The following is a 17,711-nucleotide window of genomic DNA, read 5'->3' as shown; positions in this document are numbered from 1 at the left end:
CCTGCTCTTTTATTCATAATACAAAAGAAATCCAGATACTTCTTGTGGTGTAGGTGACTTAAAGATGACGAAATTAAAGGAAAAAAATCTAAATATTTCTAATATATTTGTTAATTTATAAGCTGTAAATAAATCCCTTCTATGATCATAATTCACAGCATTTCTCATAGGCCTTTGTCATTGACACCCAATGATACAGAAATAAAAATTAAAGAAATATTCAAATCTATAACATGACAGTTTGCTTACACAGTAAAAATCAACCAAAAATACCCGCAGCACAAATGTGCTCATTAACTAGAAAGAGAACTTTTAAAAATCTTGGGCTTTAAATCATATCCAAAGCCAAAGGTAGTATTTAAAAACAAACAAGCAAACAAACAAAAAAACAAAAACCTCATCAAAGCCCCAATATAAACCATATAGAGTAGACTATAAACACCATGAGATCTGGGACCATACCACATCATATTATATATATAAAGTATATATATATATATATATAATTAATTCCTTTCTCTGTTAAGAAAATATAACACATTTTTTAATTGTGTGTTCCCAGAAAGATGAAGGACTTCCCTAAAATGACAAGAAATAATTAAGACACAAAGCATAAGAATTTAACAAAACACTTGCAAAGTCATTGGCCAACCTGTCATAAACCCAAGACCTACTTGCTTCATGGCAGTCTCTCCAATTTTGTCTGAATGCTTGCGGATACTCTCCAGAAAGTCTTTGAGATCAGACATAGAGACATCCTTAATTTCTTCACGAAGCTTAGGGATATTATCCACCATCACCTTGCAGAATCGATAGTGGCTCACTTGAGGCAGATAGGTATGCTCTAGATGTTCCAGAGTTTTCAGTGCAGGGTAATGCCTATAAGAGGAATTATATCACCTTTAGCTCAACTCAGTCTGTTTTAGGGTCACAGATATATTCCTCAGGCAAAATTTCTAGCCTGAATTAGTTTTCACTGTACATTAAGACAAATACAGTATTAACTTTTTTAATAAAAACATCCATGGAAAATCTCAAATTATTAACAATTAATAAATATATGCATTAAAAGACAAGTAAATTATAATAAAAAAATATTCTTCTCTTTTCTTTCAATTTTATGAAAAGATTTTTAAAGCAATGATTATAACACTGCATTGTAGATTCTATAAAATATATAGATATAATATATATGGCAAAATAGTACAAAAGAGGAAGGAAGAAATGGAGCTAAGTTGAAGCAAAGTCACTACATTATACCAAAATCGTACCACCAACGACCTAAAGTAGACTGTAATAAATTAAGATACAGATTATAATCCATAGAGCAGCCTCTAAAAAAATAACTCAAAAATAATCATTAAAAAATTAACAGGTGTATTTTTAAATATCACACTAAAAATTATTTAACACCAAAAAAGGGAGAAAGCAGAAGAACAAAAAAGACATGAAAAACACAGAAAACAAAAGAGCAAAATCCAACCATATCAACAATTACATACACTCCAACTAAAAGGCAGACATTGTCAGAAAGGATTTAAAAAGCATGATATGATTATATGTTGTCTATAAGAAACATACTTTAAATTCTAAGAAACAAATAAGTTACAAAGCAGAAAAAGTAAGATATACCATGCAAAAAGTCATCATAAAAACGCTTAAATAGCTATGTTAGAATAAGAGAAAATAGTTTAAGACAATAAATATTGCTGTAATACAGAGAAATATTGCATAACGATAAAGGGACAATATTTATCTAACAGGAAGAAAAGCTTCTATAAGCATAAGAAAATAATAAAGGTGACAAGGTAAAAACAAAATAAGCTATGCATTAAAAGAATAAAGAGAAAACAACAACCTGGTAAAGATTATTTGCAACATATACACTTAAGCTTTTTTAAAAGCAGTGAACAAGAAAAGTCTTAAAAGAATTTTTTAGAAGGCCCATATCTGAAAAAAGAAGTTGAACTGATATGTTAATAAATCCAAACCAAAAACATAATTTGTCTCTCAAACTGATAAATATTTTTTAAAAGATCATGGGTAACATTTTCAGGACTTCAATAAATGATAATTCACAGCCTGCTGGTAAACAAATTTGTACTAATGATACAAGTTTTCAATGAAGAATTTTACCAACACAAGTACTCTAAACAGCTACATTTCAAAAATAAACAAACACAAATTAGATGCATAATTTTCTTGAATTAGTTATATTAACAAATAAAAATACTAATCTAGATGTCAAATAACAAGGAATTAGACACATTACTATAGATCTATATAGTAAAAGACTAATAAAATAGCAAAATTTTTATAATGCTTTTGTATGAAAATTATTTCAAAAACAGAACTTACAGCTCTGGACAGTACTGCTAAGTGGTTAGAGTATCAGCCCACACACCAAAGGGTCTCGGGTTCGATTCCCAGTCAAGGGCACCTGGGTTGCAGGTTCTATCCCTGGCCCTGGTCATGGTGCAGGCGAGAGGCAATCAATTAACGTGTCTCTCTCACATTGATGTTTCTCTCTCTCTCTTTCCCTTCTTCTTTCCCTCCCCCTTCCCTTCCACTCTCTCTCTAAAAATCAATGAAAAAAAAATATCCTCAGCTGAGAATTTTTTTTAAAAATCCAAACTTACAAGTATAATCATAACATTTTTCAACATTATAAATATGTATACATGTATAGATTATGAATATATATGCATGTATAAACTATATAATCACTAAATATACCCAAACATAAGGAAATAGAAAAATGACTAGAAAAATATATACAAAAATGTTAACCATAATTTTTTTCCTTTGGATAGCAACATTATGGTTAATAATTTTCTTCATGTTTTTAATTTCCTAATTTCCAACGATATATTTATATAGGAAAAATTCAATTCCAAATCTATAAATAAAGTACTTACAGCCCTATTTTAGATTTTAAGAATGAATTTCACAGTAGTGAAATTCTCTTCTTGCCCAAATGCACTTAATACCACAAACTAAAGATTCGAGATTGGTTTTATTTTAATTTTTTGTTGTTGTTTTTCCTTTGTGTGTTCCAAAAATAAAAAAGTTAGTCCAGCCCGGCCAAATATATAGAGGGAAGAAAGGTTTATTTCTTCTAAATTTAGAAATATAATTATAGTTTAATCTGAAATGGTTGGTTTTATTAAATTTTTACAGACTCAAAAACAGTGCAATTCACATGGTTTGTGTAAACAGAATGGTGTTTATAGTACAATTAGGTATAAAAAGCTATGTGGAATAAAATGCAATTTCTCTAGAGAGAAACTTTAGAATGGACAGAAAGCCAGAAATTAAGCCAAAAAGATAAACACACTTTGGGGTTTAGTTATATTTTGGAACATTGTTTATAGAATGAGAAAAATCTAACAATGTTGCCTGCAAGACACATTCACTGATGAGACACATGGCTCCATGCCGAAAACATCTGGTCAACTCCACCAAAGCTAATTAGTATAAAACCCAGTGATTCCCGGCAACAAAGAATGTTACCTTATTTCCCCATTGTCTTTTCTCTATCATATTCATGTTCCCACTATAACAGATCAAAAAGATTATTCAAATTTCTGGTGTATTTCAAATATCAGTGACAGGTTAAAGAATGATAGCCAATTAAACACCTGTATAGCAGACACCAAAAGAAAAAAATTCTATTTCCAACAGCCATGGAAATCTAAAACAAGATTTAGACATTACTTTGACAACCTCTAAACATTATTAACCCCTTCCCCAACAATTTTTTTGTTAAAAACATTTCTTTTTCAGACTAATTTTTTTATTTTGGTTCTATATAGTATTTTTGATGGTTAAAACTGAATCAAAAACAAATTCTAAGCTTTATTTGCATGTGCGCTAGCTATCCGCCTCTCCCCCTCATGCAGGCTACCTTATAGTAATGTGAGCAAAAAGAAAATAAATAAAATTAAAAAAGGGAATAAAAAGAAAGGTAACAGGAAAAGAGGTCTAAAAAAATTCTATAAACTGAATAACTAAAGTCAGAATAATTTAGGCATGGTCAAATGCTATCATGAGAAGAGAAATGTTGATTTTAGGCTAATTAAATGTTGGTACTTTCTTGCCATGGTGCAGAACTGTTTCACAAAAATGGTTTTTAAAATTCTAATGTGATCTTTTTTTAAAATATATTTTATTGATTTCAGAGAGGAAGGAAGAGGGAGAGAAAGATAGAAGCATCAATGATGAGAGAGAATCATTGATCAGCTCTGCCTCCTGGGAACCTAGCCTGCAACCCCAACTTAGGTATGTGCCGTGACCAGGAACCAAACCACGATCATTGGTCCATAGGGTGAAGCTCCACCCCTGAGTCATACCGGCCAGGCTAATAGTGATTTTTTAAAGCAGATCACAATTTTTTAAAACTCATAGTATGATAAGAATATGAAATAAAAACTTTCACCACAGAAAATTAGTGCCTTTCCTAATCAAAGAGCATCATTAACAACTATTTAATCCCTTCTATGAGCTAAAGATAGAAAGATGGTCGGATATGTTTCCTTAGGGAACATAAAACCTAGTAGTATAATCAGTAATTATAGCTTTAAAAAAAATAAACTATGCTTCCAGCTATGAAGGACTAATAAGAAACAGACATGAACTTCCACTTTTAAAAAGTAGAATACTGGCTAAAATATATAAAACAATTGTTTTCAGATAGTAGGCTTCAGGTAACACAGAACTATACAATCTCTGAAAAAGGGAAACTAATAAGGTGAGCTTAATAATCATCTGAGTTATGTATCAGAAGGTGATTTCTAGATCATGGACAAAGTCAGAGAAAACCCAAACAGAACCCAGCAGCTTAGCAGCATTGGAGTCAGACAGAAGAGTTCAGGAAAGCTGATGCACCTTGAGGTTGTGCAGCAGAATTCAAAAAGAAAAAAGGAGGAATGCAGAAAAGAAATGCAGAAATCTACAGAGCGGTACCCTTGAGTCTTTGCTAAGTATTAGGCCAGGCATAGGAAAAATGAAATTCCATCTGGACAGGCAAAACGAAGGAAGAAAAAGTGGGGAAGGGAGGGAAGATGGGAGAAGAGAGAGACAGAGACAGATACCATGGAGATGTAAGGTAAACACTTCCAGGAGCTCAGACAGGGTCGAGAAATATTCAAACAGCCAAGCTGAAGACTCCTTGAGGATTCCTGAGTCATTCAGTGAAGATGAATACTACTCTGAAACATCCCTGAATGAAGGTAAGCCTAGTAAAGCTTAAAAATGGAGTTTTAACAAACCTGCAAACAACTAAAGTATTTGCTGAAACAAAGACCAACACTCTCTAAGAAAAAAAACACCCCCCAAATCCAGACACATCAAGATAATATAATGTCCATTATTCAATCAAAAATTATTAGACACGATAAGAACAACAACAAAAAAAGACCTATAACTAGGAAAAACAAAAGCAGTCTACAGAAAGAGATCCAAAATGCCAAGTGACAGAACTAGCAAAGAAGTACGTGAAAACAGAGAGTAGAGCTATATACTTGTATTTTAAAATACAAACATAAGAGAAATTAAACATTTTAAAAAATGGAACTCCTAAATGTAAGGAATTTATTTTCTGAAATGAAAATTGCACTGGATGGGAATTTTTACACAATGCAAAAAAGAGAAATCAGTGTACTTGAAAACAGCAATAAAACTATACCATGTTGCCCTAACTGGTTTGGCTCAGTGTATAGAGCCTCGGCCTGCGGACTCAAGGGTCCCGGGTTCGATTCCGGTCAAGGGCATGTACCTTGGTTGCGGGCACATCCCCAGTGGGGAGTGTGCAGGAGGCAGCTGATCGATGTTTCTCTCTCATTAATGTTTCTAACTCTCTATCCCTCTCCCTTCCTTCCTCTCTGTAAAATATCAATAAAATATATTATATAAAAAAAAACTATACCATGTAAAACACAGAGAGAAAAAAGATGAGGGGTAAAAAACAGAATAGATCCTCTGTCCCAACATAGATGTAATTTAAATCCCAGGATAAGGATGAAAAAAGGAGAGAAAAAAATGTTTGAAAAAAATAGTATCTGAACCTTTTCCAGATTTTCTGGAAATTAAACCCACAAATCCAAGAAGCTAAACAAAACACAAGTAGGATAAATACACACATGCATCAAAATCAAATTGCTGAAAACAAATGATAAAGACAAAAGTGGGGAAAATTATATTTTATTAATTTTTTACAGAGAGGAAGGGAAAGGGAAAGGGATAGAGAGTTAGAAACATCGATGAGTGAGAAACATCGATTCAGTTGCCTCCTGCACACTCCCTACTGGGGATGTGCCCGCAACCAAGGTACATGGCCTTGACCAGAATCGAACCCGGGACTCTACAGTCCGCAGACTGACGCTCTATCCACTGAGCCAACCCAGTCAGGGCAAGACAAAAGTTTTACAAAAGATGGAGAAATGGCACATTAAGTATAGACAGACAAATGTAAGACTGATTACATACCTCTCCTTAGAAAACTACATAAGCCAAAAGACAAAGAAATGACATTTTAAGAACTAATTAATCTACAAACTTAGACTTCTATGCCCATCAAAAATAGTTTTCAAAAGTAAAGATGAACAATAAGATACTATTTCACACCCACCAAGATGGCCATAATCAAAAGACAAACAATAATAAGTACTGACTGGGATGTGCAGAAACAGAAATCTTCACATGCTGCTGGTATATGGGGGGAAGGTAAAAGCACAGCTGCTTTGGAAAATAATCTGGCACTTCCTGAAATTGTTAAACACAGAGTTAAAACATGATCTAGCAATTCTATTCCTACGTATGTAACCAAGAGAAATGAAAGCATATCTCCACACACACACAAAACTTAGCAGCATTACTCAGAAAAGCCAAAAAGTGAAAATAACACAAATGTTCATCAACTGATAACTAAATAAAATGTGATATCCTATATAATAAAAGGGAAATATGCAAATAGACCAAACGACAGAACAGAAAAACCAATCAAAGCGTAATATGCTAATGATAGGCTAAGGCTGCTCAACAGCTCGCTATGACGTGCACTGACCACCAAGGAGCAGATGCTCTGACCGGTGGTTTAACTTGCTGCTGGGGTCCGGCCAATCGGGACTGAGTGAGATGGGCCGGACATGCCCTGGAGCCCTCCCACAGTCCCTCCCTGGCCTGATCATGCACCGGTGGGGTCCCTCAGCCTGGCCTGTGCCCTCTCACAATCCGGGACCCCTTGGGGAATGTTGGACAGCTGGTTTAGCCCGATCCCACAGGTCACTCCCCTTGGGAGGGTGCCAGACTCAGGGCTCATGGCTGGAGAGCACTGCTGTGGCAGCGTGAGCCTCTCCTGACCAGGGCTGATTGGGCACAAGCCTGCGGCAGGCACAGTGGGGCCGAGATGAGCCGGAGCAGCAGGTAGGAGCTGCAGGCAGCATTGGACTGCGGGTTTCGGCTCAATCCCTGCAGGCCACCCAGAGGGACCCCACCTGTGCACAAATTCATATCCCTATAATAAAATATTATTCAGCAATATAAAGAAATGAAGAACTGGTATACAGTACAACATGAATGAAGCTTGAAAACACGTTAAATGAAAGAAGCCAATCACAAAGAACCACTTATTGTATTATTCCATTTATATGAAATTCCAGAATAGGCAAATCTATAGAGAAAGAAAGTAAATTAGTGGTTCCCCATAGCTGGCAAGGAAAGACAGGGACCAGAAGAGGATTGGGTAGTGACGTCTAAGAAACTCAAAGTTTCTTTTGGAAAGAATAAGAACATTCTAAAATTGACAGTGGTGATGGTTGCACAACTCTGTGAATACACTAAAAACCACTGAATTGTACATTTTAAATGAATGAATTAAATAGTATGTGAATATATCTCAAAAAACCTGATAAAATATTTTAGATAAAAAACTTTAAAGACACAATATAAAAATTAAACAAAAAGAAAGCAGCAATGATTACATTAATACCAAACAACATATATTTCAGAAAAAGAAATATTACCCAGTATACAGAGGAACCCTCCATAATAATAAATGGGTTAGTTCATCAGGAAGATGTAACAAATGCTAAATGTGTATGCACCCAATAAGAAAAAGTCAAAGCACACATAGAACAGAAAAGAAAGCTTATGCAAATCCGCAATCATAACAGGCAATTTCAATACTCCTCTGTCAACAATTAACAAATACAAAATTATTAGGATATAGAAAATCTGAACAACACTATCAACCAAGTGTATCAAAATTACAGTTAAAAAATGCTCCACTTGCCTTAACCAGTTTGGCTCAGTGGATAGAGCGACAGCCTGCGGACTGAAAGGTCCTAGGTTCGATTCCAGTCAAGGGCATGTACCTCAGTTGCAGGTGCATCCCCAGTGGGGGTTGTGCAGGAGGCAGCTGATTGATGTTTCTCTCCCATCGATGTTTCTACTTCTCCATCCCTCTCCCTTCCTCACTGTTAAAAAATCAATAAAATATATATTTTTTAAAATGCACCACTCACCCTAGCCGGTTTGGCTCAGTGGATAGAGCATCAGACTGCGGACTGAAGGGTCCCAGGTTCGATTCTAGTCAAGGGCACATGCCTGGGGTTGTGGGCTCGATCCCCAGTAGGGCATATGCAGGAGGCAGCCAATCAATAATTCTCTCTCATCACTGATGTTTCTATCTCTCTCCCTCTCCCTTCCTCTCTGAAATCAATAAAAATCTATTTTTTAAAAAAATGCTCTGCTCAATAACAGATATACATTATTTTGAAGTGTACATGGAATTTTCACCAAAATAGACCATATGATAGGTGTAAAACAAGTCTCAGCAAACATAAAAGGTTGAAACCATATTTTTTTATATTTGTGAACACAATGAACTGAAATTACAAATAAATTTTAAAATTTTTGAAAAACTCCCCCAATATTTGGAACTTCTAAATAGTTAGCAAATTTAATTTTTAAAATCACAAGAGAAATTAGGAAATATTTAAGAAAAGAATCATAAAACATGAAAGCTTCAGTTAAAGCATGACTTAGAGAAAAATGTACAGTTTTAAATGGCAACATTAGAAGACAAAGAACCAAAATCAATGCGCTAGGCTTCCACTTTATAAAGCTAGAAAAAAAGCAAATTAAACCCCAAGTAGGCAGGAGAAAAGAAATGCTAAAGTTAATAGCAGAGATCAATAGAATAGACAATGGGGGGGTGGGGGTCAATAAAACCTAAAGGTGCTCTTTGAAAAAAATTAATAAAAGTGATAAACCTCTAGCTAGAATAATCAGAGAGACAGAAACAAAGAGGCAAAAATGGATAGGTCCTAGACTTATCAGGGTGATCAATTCATGAGGTATATGTCTAATCACTTTATTAGACACCTGAAATTAATACTGCATATCAACTAAAATTGAAAAATAAATTTTAAAAAAGAGAGACAGAAGATATAAGTTGTCAATATAAAACATAAGCAATGAAAGAGAAAGTATCACTATAGAGAGCATATACATGTTGAAATAAGGGAATATTATGAACAATTTTTACTAATGAATTAAACAGCTTAGGTGACATGGACAAACTATTAAATGAAACAAATAAGCATAATTTACTGGAAAAAAAACAAAAATGCAAACAACTCAGTACTGATTTTTTTATTATTAAATTTGTAGTTGAAAACCTTCTCACCAAAAACAAACAAATCTCCCTGTCCACGTGCCTTCACTGGTGGACTCAACCAAATATTTAAGGAACGCAATGCCAACACTATACAAATTCTTCCAGAAAAATCAAAGATGGAATACTTCCCAACTCATTCTATAAAGCCAGCATTAATGTGATACGAAAATCAGACAAAGATGTTACAAAAAAAGAAAAATATAGATAAATATTCCTTATGAACATAGATGCAAAAATCCTTAACAAAATTTTAGCAGATCATATACCATTTCCAAATGGAAATTATTCCACAAATGCCAAGCTTGGTTTAATATTCAATAATTAATCAATGTAATTCATCAAATACATAAAAAATATATATATAGATATAGATAGATATATCCATCTCAATTGACATAGAAAAAGCAAATTTTTCTATGAAAGTTTTCATAGAAAAATTTTTTTTATTCCTAATAGAAACTTTCAACAACCAAAAATAGAAGGGAACTGTCTCAATCATATGAATGGCATGTACCAAAAAAACTATAACATGTTAGTTAATGGTGAAATGCTTTCCCCCCTAAGATCAGGACAAAAATATCTTCTATTCAACACTGCACTACAGGTGCTAGCCAGCTCAATAAGACAAGAAAAATAAACATAAGTACAAAGACCTCCCCCCAAAATTTTCATTACAAAGGGGAAAAAGTGTAACTTTACAATGGAAAAGTCTGCCAGGCACCATCTAAATAAAGTAATCAAAGTGAATATAATCATTGATAGGACAAATCAAATTTTCTGCCACCTGATAGAATGCAATGAGATCACAGTACCACTTTTATGATATTATAGTCAACGACACACAACATGAATCAAATCATTAGGAATAACCAGACAAACCCAAATTGAGAGGCATTCTATATAATAAATGGTCTGTAATCTTCAAAAGTGACAAGGTCATGAAAATCAAGGAAAGACTAAGGATAGTTCCAGATTGAAGGAAATTTAAGAGACATGAGCACTAGATATAGTTCATGATTTAAACTAGATTCTTTTGCTATAAAGAACATGATTAAATTTATATCAAGTATGAGGATTAGATGCTACAAATCTATCAATGTTTATTTCTATTCTCTGTTGCACTGTGGCTGCAATCCCAGACCCACTCAATCAAAGTCTACATTTAACAAACCCCCAGGTGATTTGTAAACATAGCGATATTTGAAGAGCACTGTTCTCAGAAAACCTTGAATGTAAGCCCAAAGAGACATGAACACGGATATTTACTGCACCATTGTCTGCATAGCAAACAGCTGGAAACATAACAAATGACCCTCATAGCATCAGTCAGGTCAGTTATCCTATAGTAACAACAATCTGAAAAATCTCAGTCGCTTAAAACAAAGATTTATAACTTACTCATGTTATACACCCATAACAGGTTGGCAGGGAAGCTCTGTTCATTACAAATATGAACTCAACACCATCTTTTAAAACTACCATTTGTCATGATCAGGGGAAAATAAAACTCTGGAGGCTAGAAATTAATTGCTAGACCCAAAAGTAACACTCATCACTTCTGCTCACATCTTATTAGCCAAAAAGTTACACAGCCCAAGCGAGCTCAAGAAAATATAATCCTATGTGCCAAGAGAAGGATCAGCTAGAGATGCTGGTGAACAGCACTTTCTAACAGCCACTAGAACTGTAAGAGGAGATGTGAATTATTCATACAGTAGACTACTACAGAGCATTTGGACCTGGAGAGTATTATGCTAAGTGAAATAAGCCAGTCAGAAAAAGATAGTATCACATGATCTCACTCATATGTAGAATCTAATGAACAAAATAGACCCAGAGACATAGAAGCATGGAACAGACTGACAAATTTCAGAGGGAAGGTGGGGGAGGGAGGGGGGGAGGGTAAGAGTGGGGAACAGGTGGGAGTGATTAACCTGGGAACTTATATGCATGTGGACACAAAGGAACTTATATGCAGGACAGGACACAAACAATAGAGTGGTGAAGGCCTGGGAGGGACAGTGCGGGGTAAAGGGGGTAAATGGGGGGGAAAGGAGGAGCATCCGTAATACTTTCAACAATAAAAAAAAAAAAAAAGTGAAATCCACCTATATAAATAAAGAAAATCAGTCCTCTATTATATATAAGCCCATTAGAGCAGATATTTTTGTTTGTTTTGGTCAGAGCTGTATTGCTAGCATCAAGAGCAATGCTTACTTTAGGTACTCAATTCATTTTTGTTGAATGAATGAATAAGTGAATCTCAAAAAAGTGAGAATTGAGACCCATTCATGCAAATATTTTTTAAAATATAAAATAATACAATGATTTATAGATATTAAAAACATGGACCAAAAAGACACTCATCAAATTTATGATATTTATGATACTGGTTTCCTCAGGGGAGTAGAGAAAGGAATAGGACAAAGGAAGGGGTCATTATCAAAACAGGAAAACTATTAATATTTGTTCATTCAGAGAAAAAACAAGGTTTTTTTACTTTGTAATTTTAAAAATCTATAAAAAGATTGTCAGGAAAATCATACTACTTTCGTAACTCATATTGTTCTACCTATGTTCATTTATATGAACATGTCTCCTGGAGAAAAGAATAGAGTTTGGGAAACAATCCTAAGAAATTAAAAAAATTTTGATGCCTCATGCTTTAAAATTCTCGAGAATGTAGAATCTTTATTCACAATATTTCTATTCTTATCTCAATATTAAATACATTTTAATTTCATACCTTTTCCCTCAAAACCTGGGTAAAATTAACATTCCAAGAAGATGTGTCCTATATATCCTGCAGTTTCACATACCCCCATGATACTGCATGGTACCCCAAGGCAGAGAGAGTGGGATGCTTACTCTAGTTTGGAAAGGAGAGCCAAAAAGTCACAATAGAATATCCTCTGGAATAAACAGAACAACACACAGGAGAGAAATCCTCTGAACTTAACCTTGACCTTGCCCCATGTGACGATTAATTTTATGTGTCAAGTTGAACAGACCACAGTATTCAGATATTTGGTCAAATATTATTCCAGATATATCTGTGAAGGTTATGTTGTAGATGAGATTATTAACATTTAAATCAATAGACTTCGAATAAAGAAAATTACTCTCAATAATGTAGGTGGGCTTCATTCAGTTGAAGGCTTTAATATAAAAGAGACTGTCCTCCCCTGAGGAAGAGGGAATTCTGCCAGCATACTTACTGCCTTCAGACTCAGGCTACAACCAATACTTACACTTCCCTGATACTCTAGCCCAATGGTTCCCAACATGGGGCACACGCCCCATAGGAGGGCAATTCAACTTTTAAGGGGGGCCAATTCGAGAATGAGTTATTAACAGTGAATTTTTTGCATTTCTTATGCTTCTAGGGGCCTCATATACAGTATATAAGTATATATTGTGACATATTTATGCATTTCAGTTCTCTTATATTATGAAACTTTACTTGCTATATTTTCATATTACTTCATTTTTTTTAACAATTTCTTAATGATTTTCTTCCTCAGTACTTCAACTTTCCTTTTGTCCTTTTATTTTTCTCTTTCATGGATGCCATGATATTTGGAAGCTTGTTTAGACCAAGTTAATGGCCTTTTACCTTCACGTGAATAGGAGTTCACTTTTTGAATAATAAAAATTGTATGTCACAGGGGTGGGAATCAGGATTTTAGAGATTCTTAGGTGGGGCATGGCCAAAAAAAAGGTTGGGAACCATTGCTCTAGCCTATCAGCCTACTCCACAGATTTTAGACTTTCCAACCTCCATAGTCATGTGAACCAATTCCTTAAAATGGCCTCTCACTCTCTCCCTCTATTTACACACACACACACACACACACACACACACTCTATTGGTTCTGTTACAATGGAGAACACCTGCACCAGAACCAGTAACTATTTATTCTACTACAATACTAAATCAAAGCATGTTTCTCAAACCATCACTAACACAGTTATAGGTTTTTCCCCTGGAAGACTGGGTCTTCTAAACTCAAACTGAGTAGTGTTTCTTATTAAACATAATACATAACAAAATAAATCAGCATAACACTAGTATATGTAAATAAATCTTAGGATAAATCAATAGCTATACAAAAGTCTAGAGAAGATGTTATATGAACTTTATTTTTAAAGGTTACGCGAAATATATACTTTGAAAGTATTCTAAATAATAGAAATTTTAGATAGCAAAAGATATTCAATATAAAAAAATCTTACCTTTTAGTTTTCATCTGGTCCCTCAGTTTGCTATACATCTCCAGAACTTGAAAGAGAAGGGGGAAAAGCATACAATCATTATTTAGAGAAAGTGAAACACTAATTAAAGCTAAAGGAATTGCATCAAGAATCCTACTCCATTTCTAGTTCCTCACCTGGAAGACACAGCATTAATTTATCAACAGTGGCAGAAATATTTCTCTGTTGTAGTCGACACTGCTTCAGCTCTTCCATTGCTATTACCAGCTTGGCAAGAGGGGAAAAAACTGAATTATGCCAATAGCTGTAAATAAAAAGCTTTCAGTCACATTTTTCCACCCTGTGTTCAATTCATCAGAAAATCCCAGGCAGTTTCATAGTAAGACCTGCCAAGTAACTAAGGAACCACCTTTCTCAACCAGTAAAACATTCCTATGTGGTTTCCTACTTTCTCCTCAAGATACAAGGAAAGATACTAGGTAAAATGAAATCCTAAATTCAGAGGCTATCCAGGGAGAAACAAGAAAATATTCAGATTTTCTCAAACCCTATTCAGATTCTTCATGGTTTATGGTTTCATCTTCTGAAAAAATCCTATATTTCTTCCATCCTTGCTAGAGTACTAGAGAAAAGTAACCCTTCCTATACAACTTCAAATAAGTCTTTAAAATAATCTCAACTAATACTCTATTTCAATAAATAAACCACACACTTAGAAGTTGTGCTTTTCCAAAAATTCCAGTTTAGTGAAGAGTAACTCAGTTTTTTACCCAAGGCTGTTTTAAAGGCTTTGGTCTAATGTCAGACCACAATAAAGCTAGAAGAATTTACTCTCTGCAAAATTTAAAATATGTGCCAACTTTCAAAAAGTACTAATCTATCTACATAGCCTCTTGTAATATTCCCATAGTCATAACTTAAAATGTTTAGATACCATGCAAAAAAGAACAAAAGAACAATGAGTAAGTTATGATCAAGAGCGAATCTTCAACATTATTGAGAGTAAACAATAAATATTAGGCAATAAGTAAGGTACATAATACAAAGAACTAAAATGGACTACATGCAAATCAGACAGTTTTAGTCCCAGTCTTCCCATTTACTATATAAACTTTAGCAAATCATGTTTTGACTTCCTCATCAATAACATAGTGATAACAACTGTCCTGACTTTGTCATTAAGTCTGTCATGAAGATCAAGTGAGAAAATGGATATAAAATGATGTTGTAAACTGTAATGATTTAATTGATGAGTATATTAATTAAATCTTTTTAATAAGTGTTTATGGAGCATCCACTTAGTTCCAGTCACTATTTAGACAGGTAGAGGGGATATAGCAATACATAAAACAAACAAAAATTCCTGACCTCACGGAGTTTAATTTCTAATGAAAGAAGATAGGCCAAAAGAAAAGAAAACACAAATATATAAATAAAAATATGTAACATCAGAGCATGATAGTTGTAATGGAGAAAAATAAAGCAAGAAAGTTAAAAAGAATACTGGGGTTGAGAGTGAAACTGCAATTTCAAATAAGGTAGCTAGAAAATGCCTCATTACAAAACAGAAAGGTGTGAAGTGAATAAATATTGGGAAAAGAGCATTCCAGCCAGAGGGAATAGCACTGTTCTTATGATGACTACCCAAGTGATTTAAAAACACAACTAAGAAAAGCTACATCCTCTCTCATTAAGCTTTCTAGTGGCTGCATTCATTTAATTCAGATAAACATTAGGAGCAGCAACAATAGTATCCAAATGCCTCCAATATACTGCTTATGGTCTTACAAGCCACTAAGTCAAGAACATAATTATTAAAAGAGAATGACAGAAAACAGAAAAGGTTTTTTTCAAAAGGTAAACTGGCCTTACTTCCTTTCCCTCATGTTGTAGTTTTCTATTAGTGTCCGTCACTTGATTCTGTGGAGAGAAGACAATTTAAACTCATAAAAACAAACATTTAGGCAAAACATTGTAGATCAAAATTTACAATGAAAAGACAGAATAAATATTCAGGTAGCTTCGGTATTCCACCACATTTGGGCTTACTGGCATCCTCTTGGTTGAAATTATATCAACTTTTCTACTAAATGTTGCATGGCCTCTTCAACAATGAAAAGAAAAATTAAAAACAAAGAAAAGAAAAATTTACTAAGAGGTATGTTCCATTTTGAATATTCCAAACAATACTGTAAGAACTAAAAATCGTACTTAAATTTTGAAAAGAAAAGAAAAAGGAAGTAGAAAAAATAACCCACACAAAATCTTACCATCTCCACTTTGTGCAAAATGAACTAATTTTATCATAGATATTCCTCACTTCACTAATGTGTTTCTGGAAGTTAAATTGAACTTTTTAACTCAGGCCAAATTTAACCTATTTATTATCCTAACTTTAAAAAATACTTTAATTTAATTTTTTTTGTATCATTAATTGTTGATAGCCCATAATGCTTCCATATTCCCATTTTTCTAAATTAATCTCTCCATCAGCTAGTCAAACCTATGTGAACAAGCCTTAAAATTATCTAGAGTTCATAATTTAAAGGAATTGGAACCACTTTGGGGAATATCTACTTTTGAAGACTCAAGTGATATGAAAATATATAAATACATAGAATAGTAATTTCCTCACCATCTCAGACATTATCAAAACATGAGCAATATTAACTTCTAAAGCTTTCTTTGACAAAGGCTTTTTACCCATCTACCAGTAACTGCCACTACTTATACTTTTAAGGCATTCCCTTAACCCAGCATTTTCTATTATGTTCCTTAGAAACACCAAGAAATTATTTGCACACAGAGGTGCACACATGCACAAAGACACATACATACACAAACACACATACATACACAATATGTATGGGAAATACCACTGAACAGATGAGTTTACTGAGGATTTCTTGAAGCCTTTAATTTAGTACATGCACTGTGAATGCCCAAGAAGGGGATATCATACAGAGTCTTCTCCAAAGTTATTTAGCATAACATCCTTTTATTGAGGATCATATCAAGAAACTAGTTTTTCAGTAACGGACTTTTGAAAACATTGCCCTAAACTATACCTGGACTATCATTTTCAGAGCAGATTATAATATGTACCCCCTTTCAAAGACAAAATGAACTCTGACCTCCTCCAGAAGGTCCTTATAAAGTATAAAACAGAAGCAAGAAATCCTCAAATTCCCTCTTGATTATTTATTTAATAGCACCACATGAGAAACACTTTATTGGCCTGTGAGTTCAACATGAATTAAGAATGTGATTTTGGGGGGGGCGGGGGGAGAAGGGGTAAGAGATCAGCCAAAGGACTTGTATGCATGCATGTAAGCATAACCCATGGACACAGACAGGTCGGGGGTGAGGGCATGTGCTAGCAGGTGGGAATGGCCAGGGAGAGGTCAATGGGGGGAAAAGGAGACATACGTAATACTTTAAACAAAAAAAATTTAAATTTTAAAAAAGAGAGAGTGGGATATAGCCATCCAAATGCTCTAAGACTACATTAATAAACATGTTGTCTAAAACAGGGGTCAGCAAATTGTTCTTCTAAAGGGGCAGGTAGATAGTCTCTGTTGCAATAACTCTGCTCTGCCACTGTATCAAGAATGCAGCCAAAAACATAACTGAATGGGCATTGCTATATTCCAATAACTTTAATTACAAAAATAGGAGGCAGGCTGGATTTGGCCTGCAATAAATGAGACGGTAAGTCTTTAAAATCACACTATGAGAATTACATTCAGATGCCATGTTTTAGACGAGATCTGGCGCGTTCAGGGTGGTATGGCCGTAGACCAGATGCCATGTTTTA

General features: G+C 34.3%; 1 protein-coding gene across 5 annotated transcripts in view; it reads right to left on the bottom strand.

The window, feature by feature from the left end:
- Window positions 1-17,711, bottom strand: part of EXOC6B (exocyst complex component 6B) — a 521,374-nt gene that overhangs the window by 419,847 nt on the left and 83,816 nt on the right. For 3 of the 5 annotated variants that reach the window (XM_006775280.2, XM_006775278.2, XM_006775279.2), the window contains exons 3-6: window positions 15,767-15,814; window positions 14,071-14,161; window positions 13,916-13,961; window positions 675-879 (exon numbers count right to left, since the gene is read on the bottom strand). In XM_006775280.2, the coding sequence (XP_006775343.1) occupies window positions 675-879; window positions 13,916-13,961; window positions 14,071-14,161; window positions 15,767-15,814 (390 nt within the window). Of the gene's footprint in view, window positions 1-674; window positions 880-13,915; window positions 13,962-14,070; window positions 14,199-15,766; window positions 15,815-17,711 lie in introns of all 5 variants that reach the window. The other 2 variants (XM_006775281.2, XM_006775282.2) reach the window with 2 other exon arrangements.

The sequence above is a fragment of the Myotis davidii genome, unplaced genomic scaffold (assembly GCF_000327345.1).
Source record: "Myotis davidii unplaced genomic scaffold, ASM32734v1 scaffold247, whole genome shotgun sequence".
In the NCBI taxonomy this organism is placed as follows: Eukaryota; Metazoa; Chordata; class Mammalia; order Chiroptera; family Vespertilionidae; genus Myotis; species Myotis davidii.
Note: the sequence above shows the minus strand (reverse complement) of the source record. Positions and strands in the feature narration are given on the sequence as shown.